The sequence below is a fragment of the Oryx dammah genome, unplaced genomic scaffold (assembly GCF_014754425.2).
Source record: "Oryx dammah isolate SB20612 unplaced genomic scaffold, SCBI_Odam_1.1 HiC_scaffold_28, whole genome shotgun sequence".
NCBI classification, from domain to species: Eukaryota; Metazoa; Chordata; class Mammalia; order Artiodactyla; family Bovidae; genus Oryx; species Oryx dammah.
In genome coordinates this window covers 38787068-38802534 of record NW_024070212.1, presented here as the reverse complement: position 1 = coordinate 38802534, position 15467 = coordinate 38787068, and the positions used below count along the sequence as shown (strand labels likewise).

Genomic DNA, 15467 nt, shown 5'->3' with positions numbered 1-15467 from the left:
AGTATTTCAAATAAAATTCCCAAGATTTTTCACTATTTTAATAAAGAATACTACTCACATATTCACTTCAGATTTTTTAATGGTAAAAGTGTTGGTAATTTTTATTAAATGCTCTTTTGTATTAATTGACAGGAATCTACCATATCTTCCAGGAAGGTAACCCTATAATCACTTGCATGCAGAAAGAGATATAGATGTCTCTTCCTATCTGAATTACTCATTATTAAAATCACATACCTAAGACACAATGTTTTGAGAAGAGGGGGAAATGATTATTCTGTTAACTGACATAGAAGGACCTCCTAGAAGTACACATTGTGCTCTTTTTCCAAGAATAAACAACAGAAATAATCAAATTAATCAAAATAACTACTACGCCAGAGGACAGAAAAACTGATCCTGAGATGATGAGCCACATATAAAAAATTATAGACTAACTTCTTGAGTATCTCTAAAGCTTTTCCATTAATCTATTTTACTCTCTGTTTCTTTCTTGAAAATTACCATTCTTTTCCTATTTCAGCATTAGAGTGCAAATAAAGAGAAAAGCAGCTTAATTTTTACTATTTACAACTTTCAATTTGATTTGAAAAATATTTCATGCATTTAATTTTTCATTTTAAGTCAGAAAAAGTGTGCATTTTATCTTTATATTTGCATTTTGTTATTTTTGTCCACCACAAATTTGCATTTTTCAAGACAGGAAATATTTTGGAAGAATCAATGATTTAGCAAAATAAATCTATGTTCAAAAATACTTTAAAAGATACTTTCTTGAAAAATATGCTATTTTGCTTTGTAAATTTTTAGTCCTTTGATTTATAATTTTTCTATCAATAGAAAAGAGTTTTATGTAAAAATAGGGAACTTGAGTTCCTTCACATGAGGACAGTAGAGGATAATATTAAGAATTTAAAGAATAAATTATTTCTGAAAAGATCCTAAAAGACCAAAAAGGCATACTTGATAAGACAATGTTGGCCTTGGCAATTAAACAAACCTTGCATTAAATATTGACTTTCTGTAATATGGATAAGTCAGAGTCTCAGTGAAATTCAGTTTCTTTTTCTGTTAAATAGGAACAAGGCTACTCAACTTAGTGAAGATGTAAGAAAAAAACAATGGATATGTATCCAATAGCAAGAAAGCACTCATAATAAGGTACTTACTAAGAAAATGTGATACTCAGAAACTGTCATTTCACTACTCCCTTCCCCTACATTATCATGACTTCTAGACAATTAATACCAGGTCATTTAGTGCTTTCAAGGACAGGAAAAAAAAAATTCACCAAGTATTTTTCAAACCATTATGAAAAATCCCCCCATAATGGTGCATTATGTAGCATGATAAAAAGGAATAATAATAGTTATCAAAGCAGCAGTAGTCACAGTAATAAAAACAACATACCTGAAAATAATTGTTTCGTTGGGGCACTAAGTTGTGCTTGCTTTGAAACTCTGTAAGCAGTATCTGAACCTTTTGAATTCTTTCTGTTTGTGCAAAAGCCCGTTGTTTTTGATATTCCCTCTGGAGAATTGTGAAAATCTAGAGCTTTTAGTACATCAACTGGAGCAGCTGAAAAATATGTTAAAAATAGGGAAAAGTAATTGAACAAATAATGTAATAAAAATGAGTTATTTTTTAAACAGAGGAAATTGTATCCTACTTCTCAAATCTATGTATCACCTGCCATACTTGCTTAACACTAAGTTGCGGGACTGAGAAGAGGAGGAGCAGGTAAAATATAAACTGTAACATTCTCAAACACAAAATATCTCAATCAGAAATCAAATTACGGAAAAGCAAAACATATTGAAAAAGCCAGCATTTGTACATATCCCATTAATTTCTAATGAACATACTATATTCAACTATTCATAATTTAAAGAGGTGATTATAAAGATTCAAATTCACAATGAATGTTATATATAAGCATTGTAAAATGTGCAGCTCCTAAGCCATACTGAATGCCCAATGATAAGTTAAAAGCTGTTTAAAAGAATAGCTAACAAAATATAATGCCCTTGCTTTGAATGGTTTCCTATGAAAGTCCCTGGAGATACTAAGGCTTTTTTTCCCTTTTCATGTAGCCTCAGAGTGCCTAGAATAGGCTGTTTGTTGGCAGAACCATAAATTTCCCAAATCCAATCCATTTCAGCTACCTCCTGCTACTAACCTTAAACTTCCCCTTTGTAAGTGTAATCCTTTAGATAAACTGTATGTTTCAAATGGCTTCATGGATCATAATTCACATTCCATGCAATTCACCCAATCAAAGTATAAAATCTGTTCATTGTGGTACATTGCGAAAAGCAAAGGAGAAAAGGAAAGATATACCCATTTGAATGCAGAGTTCCAAAGAATAGCAAGGAGAGATAAGAAAGCCTTCCTGAGGGATCAATGTAAAGAAATAGAGGAAAACAATAGAATGGAAAAGACTAGAGATCTCTTCAAGAAAATTAGAGATACCAAAGGCAAATTTCATGCAAAGATGGGCTCAATAAAGGACAGAAATGGTATGGACTTAAGAGAAACAAAAGATATTAAGAAGACGTGGCAAGAATACACAGAAGAACTGTACAAAAAAGATATTCACAACCCAGATAATTACGATGGTGTGATCACTCATCTAGAGCCAGACATCCTGGAATGTGAAGTCAAGTGGGCCTTAGAAAGCATCACTACGAACAAAGCTAGTGGAGGTGATGGAATTCCAGTTGAGCAATTTCAAATCCCAAAAGATGATGTTTTGAAAGTGCTACACACAATACATCAGCAAATTTGGAAAACTCAGCAGTGGCCACAGGACTGGAAAAGATCCGTTTTCATTTCAATCCCAAAGGAAGGCAATGCCAAAGAATGCTCAAACTACCGCACAATTGCACTCATCTCACACATTAGTAAAGTAATGCTCAAAATTCTCCAAGCCAGGCTTTAGCAATACATGAACCATGAACTTCCAGATGTTCAAGCTGGTTTTAGAAAAGGCAGAGGAACCAGAAATCAAATTGCCAACATCCGCTGGATCATCGAAAAATGAGAGAGTTTCAGAAAAGTATCTATCTATTTCTGCTTTATTGACTAGGCCAAAGCCTTTGACTGTGTGGATCACTATAAACTGTGGAAAATTCTGAGAGAGATGGGAATACCAGAACACCTGACCTGCCTCTTGAGAAAACTTTATGCAGGTCAGGAAGCAACAGTTAGAACTGGACATGGAACAACAGACTGGTTCCAAATAGGAAAAGGAGTATGTCAAGGTTGTATATTGTCACCCTGCTTATTTAACTTCTATGCAGGGTACGTCATGAGAAACGCTGGGCTGGAGGAAGCAGAAGCTAGAATCAAGATTGCCGGGAGAAATATCAATAACATCAGATATGCAGATGACACCACCCTTATGGCAGAAAGTGAAGAGGAACTAAAGAGCCTCTTGATGAAAGTGAAAGTGGAGAGTGAAAAAGTTGGCTTAAAGCTCAACATTCAGAAAACAAAGATCATGGCATCTGGTCCCATCACTTCATGGCAAATAGATGGGGAAATAGTGGAAACAGTGGCTGACTTTATTTGGGGGGACCCCAAAGTCACTGCAGATGGTGATTGCAGGCATGAAATTAAAAGATGCTTACTCCTTGGAAGGAAAGTTATGACCAACCTAGACAGCATATTCAAAAGCAGAGACATTACTTTGCCAACAAAGGTCCGTCTAGTCAAGGTTATGGTTTTTCCAATGGTCATGTATGGATGTGAGAGTTGGGCTATAAAGAAAGATATGCACTGAATAATTGATGCTTTTGAACTGTGGTGTTGGAGAAGAGTCTTGAGAGTCCCTTGGACTGCAAGGAGATCCAACCAGTCCATCTTAAAGGAGATCAGTCCTGGGTGTTCATTAGAAGGACTGATGTTCAAGCTAAAACTGAGATATTTTGGCCACCTGATGAGAAGAGCTGACTCATTGGAGAAGACCCTGATGCTGGGAAAGATTGAGCACAGGAGAAGGAGACAACAGAGGATGAGATGACTGGATGGCATCGCTTACTCAATGGACATGAGTTTGGGTAAACTCCGGAAGCTGGTGATGGACAGGGAGGCCTGGCATGCTGCGGTTCATGGGGTCGTGAAAAGTCAGACACGATTGAGTGACTGAACTGAACTGAACCGCGGTATATTATATTTATACTAATGTTCCCTGGTGGCTCAATGGTAAAGAATCAGCCTGTCAATGCAGGAGACTTGGGTTTGATCCCTGGGTTGGGGAGATCCTCTGGAGAAGGAAATGGCAACTCATTCCAGTATTCTTGATTGGGAAATACCATGGACGGAGGAGACTGGTGGGCTACAGTCCATGGGGTCACAAAAGAGCTGGATACGACAGTGAATAAACAACTTCTTTTACTATTCATTCTTTAATTTGTTGAAAATATATACAACATAAATTTTTGCCATCTTAACCATTTTAAAGTGTAAAATTTAATAGCATAATTAAATTCACAATGTTATGCAATCATCAATACTATTTCCAAAACTTCTTTAGCCCAAACTGAAACCGTTTAACCATTAAGCAATAAGTCTCTATTCCTCTCCTCTCCCCAGGCCCTGGTAACTGATAATTTACTCTCCATTTCTATGAACTTTGCTATTCTAGAAATTTCAAATAAGTGGCCCCATATAATATCTCTAAAAATACTAAACATAGAAGTATCCCATGACCAAACAATGCCATTCCTAGGTATATACTTAAGTGAATTGAAATTCGCAATTTAAAACAGACATCTGTATGTGAATGTTCATTGCAACATTATTCACAATAATGAAAAAGCAAAAACAAACCAAGTTCCCATCAATATGTGGATAGATTCACAAAATGTGATATATACATATAATAGAATGTGATTCAACCAGAAAAGGAATGAAGTTCTAATACATGCTACCACATGGAACATTTGAAACACAATAGTGCATGAAATAAACCAGATATAAAAGGACAAATGATTTTTTAGACTCTTATCAAAACATGATTCAGGTGGTGTAAGCATTGTTATAAAAACAGACCTAGGAATCCATATTACTCAATATACTCATATTCATTGGCTTTCTATGTTTAATCAAAAATAATCAAAATAAATAATAATGATAAATAATCAAAAATAAAAATATTCATGTAAGGCTATATGTTGGCCAATCTATCACTGAGCTTGTCTGAGGCTGCAAGTATATAGGTTTTATTTAATTAATTAGACAACAAATATTTAGATTCTACTTAAGGAAGCACTAAACATGCCCCAATAACTGTGTGGGAGGTAGGATCTCTTGTTCTATAGAGATGCACGCAGTACTCTTTCATTCAGAAGGAAAAGAGATCTCATCTGGTTGAAAGTGAGACCAATGTTACTCATGTGAAAAGTTTCAGTTGTTAAAAAAAGAATAGAATTGTTATCAAATTTCAAATACACTGGATTTTATAAGTACACTGTTTGGGGAGGACTTAAAATGAAAATGGGACTGCTTGTAAACCAGTTAATAACATTGCCATGATTTATCACACTACACAAAGTAGAGAGTGACTTGCAACACAGTGATGCTCTTTGAAAATTACAATTTCAATTAATATTTTTAGCATTAACTAGTGTCAGTTATAGAATGTATGAATGGATGACTGAATGAGTGCATGAGAAATGTGCATTTGGTCATTTCCTTAGTTAATTAAGTTTTGGGGATATTAACTTCTATATGTACAATCATGTTGAATGAAGCTTTATATAATTTCTTTTATGTTATAAGAAATGTCCTTCCCTTTAATAATAACGACCACCTATTTCATCAAGCTTTTGAATGAAAATAACACATGAAACGGTAGAGAATACATTAACCAGTAGAGTGCACATTGTTCCAAATTTTTTTAAAGAAAAAAATACAATGAAAATCAGAATATTGAAGGATCAAATATAGTCCTCTTTAATTCAGCCTTGGAATATTTAAAAGAATAACATCCAATAACAATTTTGGCTAAGTCCTGCTTTAAATGGGCATTTTTTAAGGCCAGTACAATACCTGACTATTTTTACATTCTTCTTTTCTCTTACCATAAAAATAAGAAAATAATAACTATATTAGCTTCCATGTCCAAAGAACCTAACATGGGACAGTAACTGGATTAAACTCTTCCTAGGTTAACCCTCACAAATTTTGCAGGCCATGTGTTCTTATCCCTACTATGCAGATGAAGGAACTTAGAACCAGAACACAAATTAAGGTGTTTGTGCAAAATCAAACATAGGTTCATTCCACTTCACTGCTATAGCCCATAAACAAGCATACTGTGAAAAGAAACTTAAAACATAAATATATTAAAATCATCTTGAGCCAGTCCATTGATTCCTAAGGTTTATATTAGATTTAAATTAAATTCAGTTCATGCTTCAGGGTATAAACTACTCTGAAGGAAACTGTTTCTAAAAGCACAGCATCTTATCTGCTTATTTTATCTTATCTTCTTGCACTAAAGCCATTAGCAAAAGTACATGCCAATAGGGTAAAGACTTCAGGATTGACATGAACACAGCTATGAAGGCTGCAATTCTTTCCTGAAGAAAAGGGTGCAGCCTCACAGTCACAGTCTCACCTGTACATCAGTAAATAATACATAAAATAGACCACAAGTCTCCTTTTCTCCAAACTATCTCTTAACAGGACGACCTTTTCCAACAACACAGGTTTTGTCACATTTGTTAGCTCCTACTTTGAAAGCAATATGATAAAACACCCTCCCTCTACAGGATTCTATTTAAGGGCTCTATTTTTCAAGCTTAAATAGGCTTCTATGTAGAGACATATGATATCAAATAATAATTCACTCTAAAAATAGGGATATATAATAAAGATTGCAAATAATTTCTCCTAAAAAGTCATATAAAGTTACAAAAATGTAAAATTCAGTTGAAAATGAAGTTGCTCAGTCGTGTCTGACTCTTTGCGACCCCATGGACTGTAGCCTATCAGGCTTTCTGTTCATGGGAATTTTCAGGCAAGAGTACTGGAGTGGGTTGCCATTTCCTTCTCCAAAAATTCAGTTAATCAAGTCTTAAAGATGTTTTCTCTGAAGTAAACTAAATAATAAATTAAGACACTTATTTGCCTCATTTTATACCATAATTATAGCATTTAACAAATTCTCATAAAATAGGTTCTATGGACTTATATATATATATATACACATGCATAGATGGGAGAAAAGAGTCCACATTTTATTAACTGAACTTCAAATGTTTAAAGATTAAAAGCAGTAGTTTATTATAGCTTAACTTGATACATCTAAAAAAATTATGATTTCAATATTCAAAGAAATTCTTAACTGTCCCTAATATTTTGTTTCTATTTCACCAATTCTCATGGCACAGATCATGATTAGCATTTCATATGTATCCAATCAGCATAATACTTTGTTCAATAGTATTTTTCCTGTTTTTTAGTGTACACTTTTTTCTTTATTAAATGAGAAAATAGGATAGCAGACCCAGTGCATTACTACAATAGTCATTTAACCAGTTTCAATGACTTGTCTCATCTATCTGCATAGCACAGCTTGAATCAGCTTTCAAAATTCCCATGCAAGTCACTGTGCTTAAATTTTTTCAGAGAACCCCACCAACTTCCAGATGGTTTGCACAAACCTTGAATATAAAATCTTAACGATGTGGACACACCCCCTACTCTTCCAGTCTGATGCTACTGCGTCTCCACCTTTTATCCCATTCCGCCTTAATGCCTTTCTCACTCAGATTTCTCCCCATACTGAACTCACACTTCACAGACTATTCACTCCTTTTTTTCTCCAGTCTTTGAGCGTTTATAAATCCTATTCTAAGGAAAAATTAGTATATAACTGATGTGCAGCCTCTTCCCAAAGGCATTTTCTAGTTGGGTTAGATGTACCTCTATCGTAGTACTTTCTACACTTGGTTTTAATTATTTGCCTACACTTATATATCTGGAGGAAGCACAAGCTGGAATAAAGATTGCTGGGAGAAATATCAATAACCTCAGATATGCAGATGACACCACCCTTATGGCAGAAAGTGAAGAGGAACTAAAGAGCCTCTTGATGAAAGTGAAAGAGGAGAGTGAAAAAGTTGGCTTAAAGCTCAACATTTAGAAAATTAAGATCATGGCATCCAGTCCCATCACTTCATGGCAAATAGATGGGGAAATAGTGGAAACAGTGTCAAACTTTATTTTTAGGGGTTCCAAAATCACTGCAGATGGTGATTGCAGCCATGAAATTAAAAGACACTTACTCCTTGGAAGGAAAGTTATGACCAACCTAGACAGCATATTCATAAGCAGAGACTTTGCCAACAAAGGTTCATCTAGTGAAGGCTATGGTTTTTCCAGTGGTCATGTATGATGTGAGAGTTGGACTATAAACAAAGCTGAGTGATGAAGAATTGATGCTTTTGAACTGTGGTGTTGGAGAAGACTCTTGAGAGTCCCTTCATCAGCAAGGAGATCCAACCAGTCCATCCTAAAGGAGATCAGTCCTGGGTGTTCGTTGGAAGGACTGATGTTGAAGCTAAAACTTCAATACTTTGGCCACCTAATGTGAAGAGATGACTCATTGGAAAAGACCCTGATGCTGGGAAAGATTGAGTGCAGGAGGAGAAGGGGATGACAGAGGATGAGACGGTTGGATGGCATCACCAACTCAATGGACAGGGTGTGGGTGGACTCTGGGAATTGGGGATGGACAGAGAGGCCTGGCGTGCTGCGGTTCATGGAGTTGCAACAAGTCGGACATGACTGAGTGGACTGAACTGAACTGATTTGCCTACTGGGTTTCCCAGGTGGCACTAGTGGTAAAAAAAAAAATCTGCCTGCCAATGCAGGAGATCTAAGAGACCCGAGTTTGATCCCTGGATTGGGAAGATTCCCCTGGAAGAGGAAATGGCAACCTACTCCAGTATTCTTGCCTGGAGAATCCCATGGACAGAGGAGCCTGGTGGACTACAGTCCACAGGGTCTGACATGACTGAGCAACAGAGGACACACACACTTGCCTACTACTTACTTGCCTGCCCTTTTCCAAAACTAGAAGAGAACAAGTATACATACATATACACACACAAACACCCATATACTATATAAAATGTTGTATAATGTAAAACACATTAAGGTGAAACATATAGAAGCAACTTCCTCTGAAGCCCACAGGGCTTTCTTGTCTTGAAACAAAAATTTGTGAGGGCCTAGTATGTCTTTCCTCTTGTGTTCTGTTGATCTCTTTAATACCTCCACTCGTCCATTAGACTATCTCAGGTCTTTATTCCTTCCTCCTTGGTGCCTCCAGTGTCTGCTCAGATTACTGTTCTAAGATCATATGAATGCTTTGACTGTTTAGCCTCTAATCCCTCCTTTTTTTTTTCCCACATACTCCCTTGAGCAGTACGTAGTCCATAGCAGCATTGCAGTGTTGGAGCACCGGGCTGGTTTGAATCCCACCTCTAGCACTTAGCATCTGTTTTATTTGGACATATTGCTTTGCTGCTTTATACCTCAGGTTCAACATCTGTAAAACTGGAATAATAAAAATATCTACCTGAAACAGTTTTTGTGAGAACTGACTTGATAGTTGAAACAATACTAGGAAAAGTATGTGTCTGTATTAAGACCTCCTTGTTGCCTATTTTTCTCTGGTACTTGAAATAAGAATGCTTTTAGATGGTTGAAAATAAAAGAAACAATATTTTATGATGCATGAAAATTACATGAAATTTAAATGTGTGTCCATAAGGTGAAGTTGCTCAGTTGTGTCTGACTCTGCAACTTGCGGACTGTAGCGCACCAAGCTCCTCCACCCATGGGATTCTCCAGGCAAGAATACTGGAGTGGGTTGCCATTTCCTAAGTAAGGTTTATATTGTACATACAGCTGTAGCTATTCATTAATTTATTGTCTATAACGGCTTTTGCACTACAAGGACAGAGCTTTGTAGCTGATAGACACTGGGTGGTCCTCAAAAGCTAAAATATCTGCCATGTGATCCTTTTAAGCTGAGTCTTGAATAGATTCATCAATGAAGAGGAAGCAACAGAAATATCAAATATGACAGCACAGATACAAGACAGCACAGAGTTCAAAAAAATGGAAGTCTTCTTGTCCTGACAAGACATTAACACTGAAAAAATTTAGGTGTTCAAAGTCTCCTGGGGGAGCATCTTGGCTTCTGAGGACTTCTTGAGAAAAATCACATCACCACCATGAAAATGCACAACCACAAACTCCAAGTGAGACATCTACACTAATGCCTACCTGCTTCTTCAACCCCAAATTTTATGCTCTGGCTGAAATAAACATCTCTCAAGTTTCTAAAATCTACTATATTCTGTTTGTTAAAGATTTTTTTTTCAATCTTTCATCAATTGACTAAGGATAGTTGTTGTTGTTGTTGTTGTTGTTTTTTCTTTTTCAAACCTATCTGTAGAATTTCCTGGAGAGTTTTTAAAACATATAGATGTATGGGTCGAACTCCAGAACTAACATCTAGAATGATGGAGCGGGGAGTGGGGAGGGTGCCCAGGCATTTATATGTTTTAAAGTTTCCCAAATGAGTCTAATATGTAGCTGGGCAGTGAACTTAGACCTAATCAATCTTTTGATATCAACCTAAATATGATTTTCTTCAGGAAATCGTTTCTTATCTACCCTTAGGCTGGGTTATATGACCCTTTCATAGGATCCCAAGTTCCCTTGGATAGCTCCACACTCTATTTTGTTCTTTTGCTTAAATATTTATTTTCACTCTAGGCTGTGTGCACTCAGTCACAGCATATGTCTAAATTATGGCCTTGATTTCCTTAATTAGGTGGTCTTGATTGCCACCTAATTTCTCTCTCTCTTTTTGCTAAACTTGTAATTTATTGGTTAATATCTGCCTCCCAGTAGATCATAAATCCCCTGACAGCAAACATCATCACTATGGGTGTTCACTGTAATATTCATAAATAACATAGTACCTAACGCATAGTAAATAAAAAATAGAAATCTGGTTAAGAAATGAATGAGTAAATGAGCAGTCACATTCTGCTCCAGAGTTGAAGTTTCTTTCTCACCAGTCTCAGGAGAAACAAGAGGGTTGAAAGTGGCCTTTACTAATAGCATCTTGAAGAGCTTGACAAATCTGGCTGTTTCCATTTGATTAAGGTATGGCAAGAACACAGGTGTGAAGTAATCTTACTAAAGAATGCTAGATGCTTTCCCCACCCTAGGGAGTCACTTATTCTCACCTTGTACCTCACATCACAGGCCAGAAATGAAGCATATCCTTATAGAGGAAATAAAAATAAAATAAGACATAGAAAGTGATATCAGCCATCTACCACCCAATCATGAAATGCTTTGATGCTCTATTAAAAAAAAATAAAACAACAGAAGAGCTATTTTGTTTATGTGGTAGTGGGAGGCAGGACTGGCAAAGCAAAAAATAAGAGAGAAGTGACTATTCATTATAATTTAACTATTACCAACATCCTGTTGTTTTTCAAAATCATAAAAGCCCTTATAAAGAATCTAAAATGTAAGATATGACAATTGAATGGAATGCAGTTAATAACAATTCCTGCAGTTGGGATAGCCCAACTTCCAACCCAAGTTTGGTATTTATTATTTGTGTAACTTTGGATAAGCTGCTTACCCTTCTTGGACTTAGTTTCTTCAACTTAACCAAATTCTGATAATTAAATGAGAAATTTAAATTTTAAATTCTTAGAGAATAGTGTCTAAGTACTTGATAAAAAGAATACCTAAAAACACTATTTTGTCAAAAATTCAACCTTTCTGAATATCCAGTAGTCCCATTGAGTGCCACCAGTGTTTCTGCAGGTCTATAATTCACTTGATTCCTCTTATTCATTTCCTCTGACTACCTTGGGAAATCTCTTAACAGTTGAGTATAAGACTGAGCACTTTTTATCTCTAAAACTGTTTTTTAGCTTTTTAGTGTTTTTTTTTTTTTAATCTCTAAAGATTCATTTGATATCATCCATGAAAAGTATGCAATGCTTAGTAATCTCTCCAGCATGTTCCTTTGTTATTCTAGGGACATGCAACCCCAGGAGGCTTAAGCTGTCAAATTCATTGTCCTATTACCACCTTGCAATACAACTTGACATTAAGCACTGATATCATTGAAATCGTTTCCTTTTCAATAATTTTGTCTTTGTATCACATTTTGTCTTTGTAAACATTAATATAACTCTAGATTTAACTCTAATGTGTTATTAGAAGATTTTAAAAAACTAATATTTTAGTGTCTGACCTCTGATTCTATTACTTCATTTATTTCAAACCCACACAGGCCACATACCTATCTTGTATTATAAACTAACATGAAGTATCAGAAAACAAAACATATCAACCTAGATTCTTCTATATTTAAAAAGGTATGAAAGTTTATCTTTAAATGCCTATATGTCACAAGTAGGCTTTCCAGGTGGCACTAGTGGTAAAGAACTCACCTGCCAATGCAGGAGAAAAAGAGATGAGGGTTCAATCCCTGCATCAGGAAGATTCCCTGGAGGAGGGAATGGCAACCCAATCCAATATTCTTGCCTGGAGAATCCCATGGACAGAGGAACCTGGCAGGCTACAGTCCATGGGGCCAGGGTTGTGGGGGGGTGTCACAAAGAGTCGGGGATGACTGAAGTGACATAGCATGGCAAAAATAAAATGAATATAAATCATATACATGCTTTAAGTCTCTACACTATTCTTTTTGGCTTAAACTACCAGACTTTTTGTCTATATTATGCAATCGAATCATTGTGTTCCAAAAAAATTTAAAAAGTGCAAACAGAAGGCTTGAATACATTAGTAAATTGTAAGTATATAAGATTATAGTTGTGCAGTTTACATTAAATATTCCTAGGTATGGGAAACATACCTAGGTTTGTATATTTGTATTACAGAAACATGGGTTCTATAATAAACTTAAATGTTTTGCCATTTAAGCCTATGTTTACAGAATTTATTTCCCTACAGGGGAAAAAAAAAGAATAAATGAAATACAAACATCTCAAGACTCAAGTTTTCGAGAACCAGTGTCGTGCTTCTCGGAAAAAAACAAACATTTGATACTCGAAGAAAGAATAGCATCAAATCGAGGATGACGCAGACAAAGACAATATAAAATAGGAGCCTAGAGTTTTAGGAATTTTACAATTAATTTAATTTTTTCAAACCAAACACCTAACAAACCTATTGGTACCACCATTTCAGAAGATAAGAACTCAATGATCAAATGTAAATGTACTTTCTTACAATTTCATGAAAATAGTAGTTTTTTTTTTTTAATCAGCTGGAGTAAAATTCAAAACTGGAAAGGTCAGGGAAAAAATATATAGTAAAGTATTCTGAGTAGAACTAATGGAAAAATATGGCTCCCATCAAAATTGATTGCATTCATGTCCCACTGGTCACAACTTATTCTAATTCTGTCCTATTTAGTGGTTAAGAGAAATCCATAAAATACAGAATCCCAGATGTAGTGTTGATTAGGAACAATAAATGGGCTTCCTAGTAGTAAAGAACCCGTTTGCCAATGCAAGAGACATAAGGGACACCATTTTGATCCCTGGATTGGGAAGATCCCCTGGAGGAGAGCATAGCAACCCACTCCAGTATTCTTGCCTGAAGAATCCCAGGGAGAGAGGAGCCTGGTGGGCTAAGTCAGCAGGGTCGCATAGAGTTGGACACGCCTGAAGCAACTTAGCACGCACAGGAACAATAATTAAATTTGACTTGAATAGCAACATATATTTACATCTTCTTGATAATTCCTACTCTGTAATTGCTTTCTAGGTCTTCAGTGGGAAACATCTCTCTGCTACTTTCTAGGTAACTACAAGTCCTGCATCATCACTCTGTTAAACCAGTAAAACAAAGCACAAACCCCCATTACAATTACTACACAACTACAACTCTCAAGACAACTGGATCAATGTGCACAGTATCTATTCAATAAGTTAAATGCTCTACTAAGTGGAATTTGATTGCTATATTGACTATATCCAAACAGTAAAATGAAATGAAAAACATGGGAATTATTTGGATAAATATGGCCTAGAAGTTGTCCAAATAATATTTGTATTGCAAAGTTATCTAATTCTACATTTTATATAAAGCCTTAAAATAAAATCTCAACCCTTAATTTAAATGTCATTACTTTTTTATAAATGATAAATATTTGAGGGGAACTAAGGAGAAAAATCCCCTTCATGGATCACCGCCTTGATATGGCAAAAGGGCTTGCAAAACTCAATAAGCCATGCTGTGTAGGGCCACCCAAGATGGACAAGTCATAGCAGAGAGTTCTGACAAAACATGATCCACTGGAAGACGGAATAAAAACCAACCCATACTTGCCATAGGAACCTCATAAACTGTATAAAAGGACAAAAAGGTATGACACTGAAAGATGAGTCCCCCAGGTCGGAAGGAGTCCAATATGCTACTGGGGAAAAGTGGAGGAGAATTACTAATAGCCCCAGAGAAAATGAAGCGACTGGGCCAAAGCAGAGGTGACACTCAGCTGTGGATGTGTCTGGCGATGAAAGTAAAATCGAGTCCTGCAAAGAACAGAATTGCATAGAAACCTGGAATGTTAGGTCCATGAATCAAGGTAAACTGGACATGGTCAAGCAAGAGGTGGTAATGTCAATAAACACTGACATTTGACATCTTAGCAATCAGTGAACTAAAATAGAGAATGGGCAAATTTAATTCAGATGACCATTATATCTACTACTGTGGGCAAGAATTCCATAGAAGAAAGGGAGTAGCTCTCATAATCAACAAAGATTCCAAAATGTGGTACTGGGGTGCAACCTCAAAAATGACAGATGATCTTAGTTTGTTTCCAAGGCTAATTATTCAACATCACAGTACTCCAATCCTATGCCCCTACCACCAATGCTGAAGAAGCTGAAGTTGATCAGTTCTGTGAAGAACTAGACCTCCTAGAACTAACGCACCCCCAAAATGATATTCTATTCATCACTGGGGATTAGAATGCAAAGGTAGGAGATCAAGATATACCTGGAATAACAGGCAAGTTTGGCCTTGGAAAACAAAATGAAGCAGGGCAAAGGATAACTGAATTCTGCCAAGAGAATCCATTGGTGATAGCAGGTATCCATTTTTGAACAACACAAAAGACTTTACACACAAACATCACCAAACAGTCAATACCAAAATCAAATTGATTACATTCTTTGTAGCCAAAAAAGGAGAAGCTGTATACAGTCAGTAAAATCAAGACCTAGAACTGACTGTGGCTCAGATCATCAGCATCTCATAGAAAAATTCAGGCTTAAACTAAAGAAAGTAAGGAAAACCACTAGGCCAGCCAGGTACAACTTAAATCAAATCCCCTATGAATATGCAGTGGAAGTAATGAATAGAATCAAAGGATT

The 15467-nt window shown here is 36.0% G+C and overlaps 1 protein-coding gene across 4 annotated transcripts in view; it reads right to left on the bottom strand.

The window, feature by feature from the left end:
* The window catches only part of COL11A1 (collagen type XI alpha 1 chain), a 223231-nt gene that overhangs the window by 191150 nt on the left and 16614 nt on the right, over positions 1-15467 (bottom strand). For all 4 annotated transcript variants that reach the window (XM_040232197.1, XM_040232199.1, XM_040232200.1 and 1 more), the window contains exon 2: positions 1411-1578. In XM_040232197.1, coding sequence (XP_040088131.1) covers positions 1411-1578 — 168 coding nt within the window. The remainder of the gene's footprint in view (positions 1-1410; positions 1579-15467) is intronic.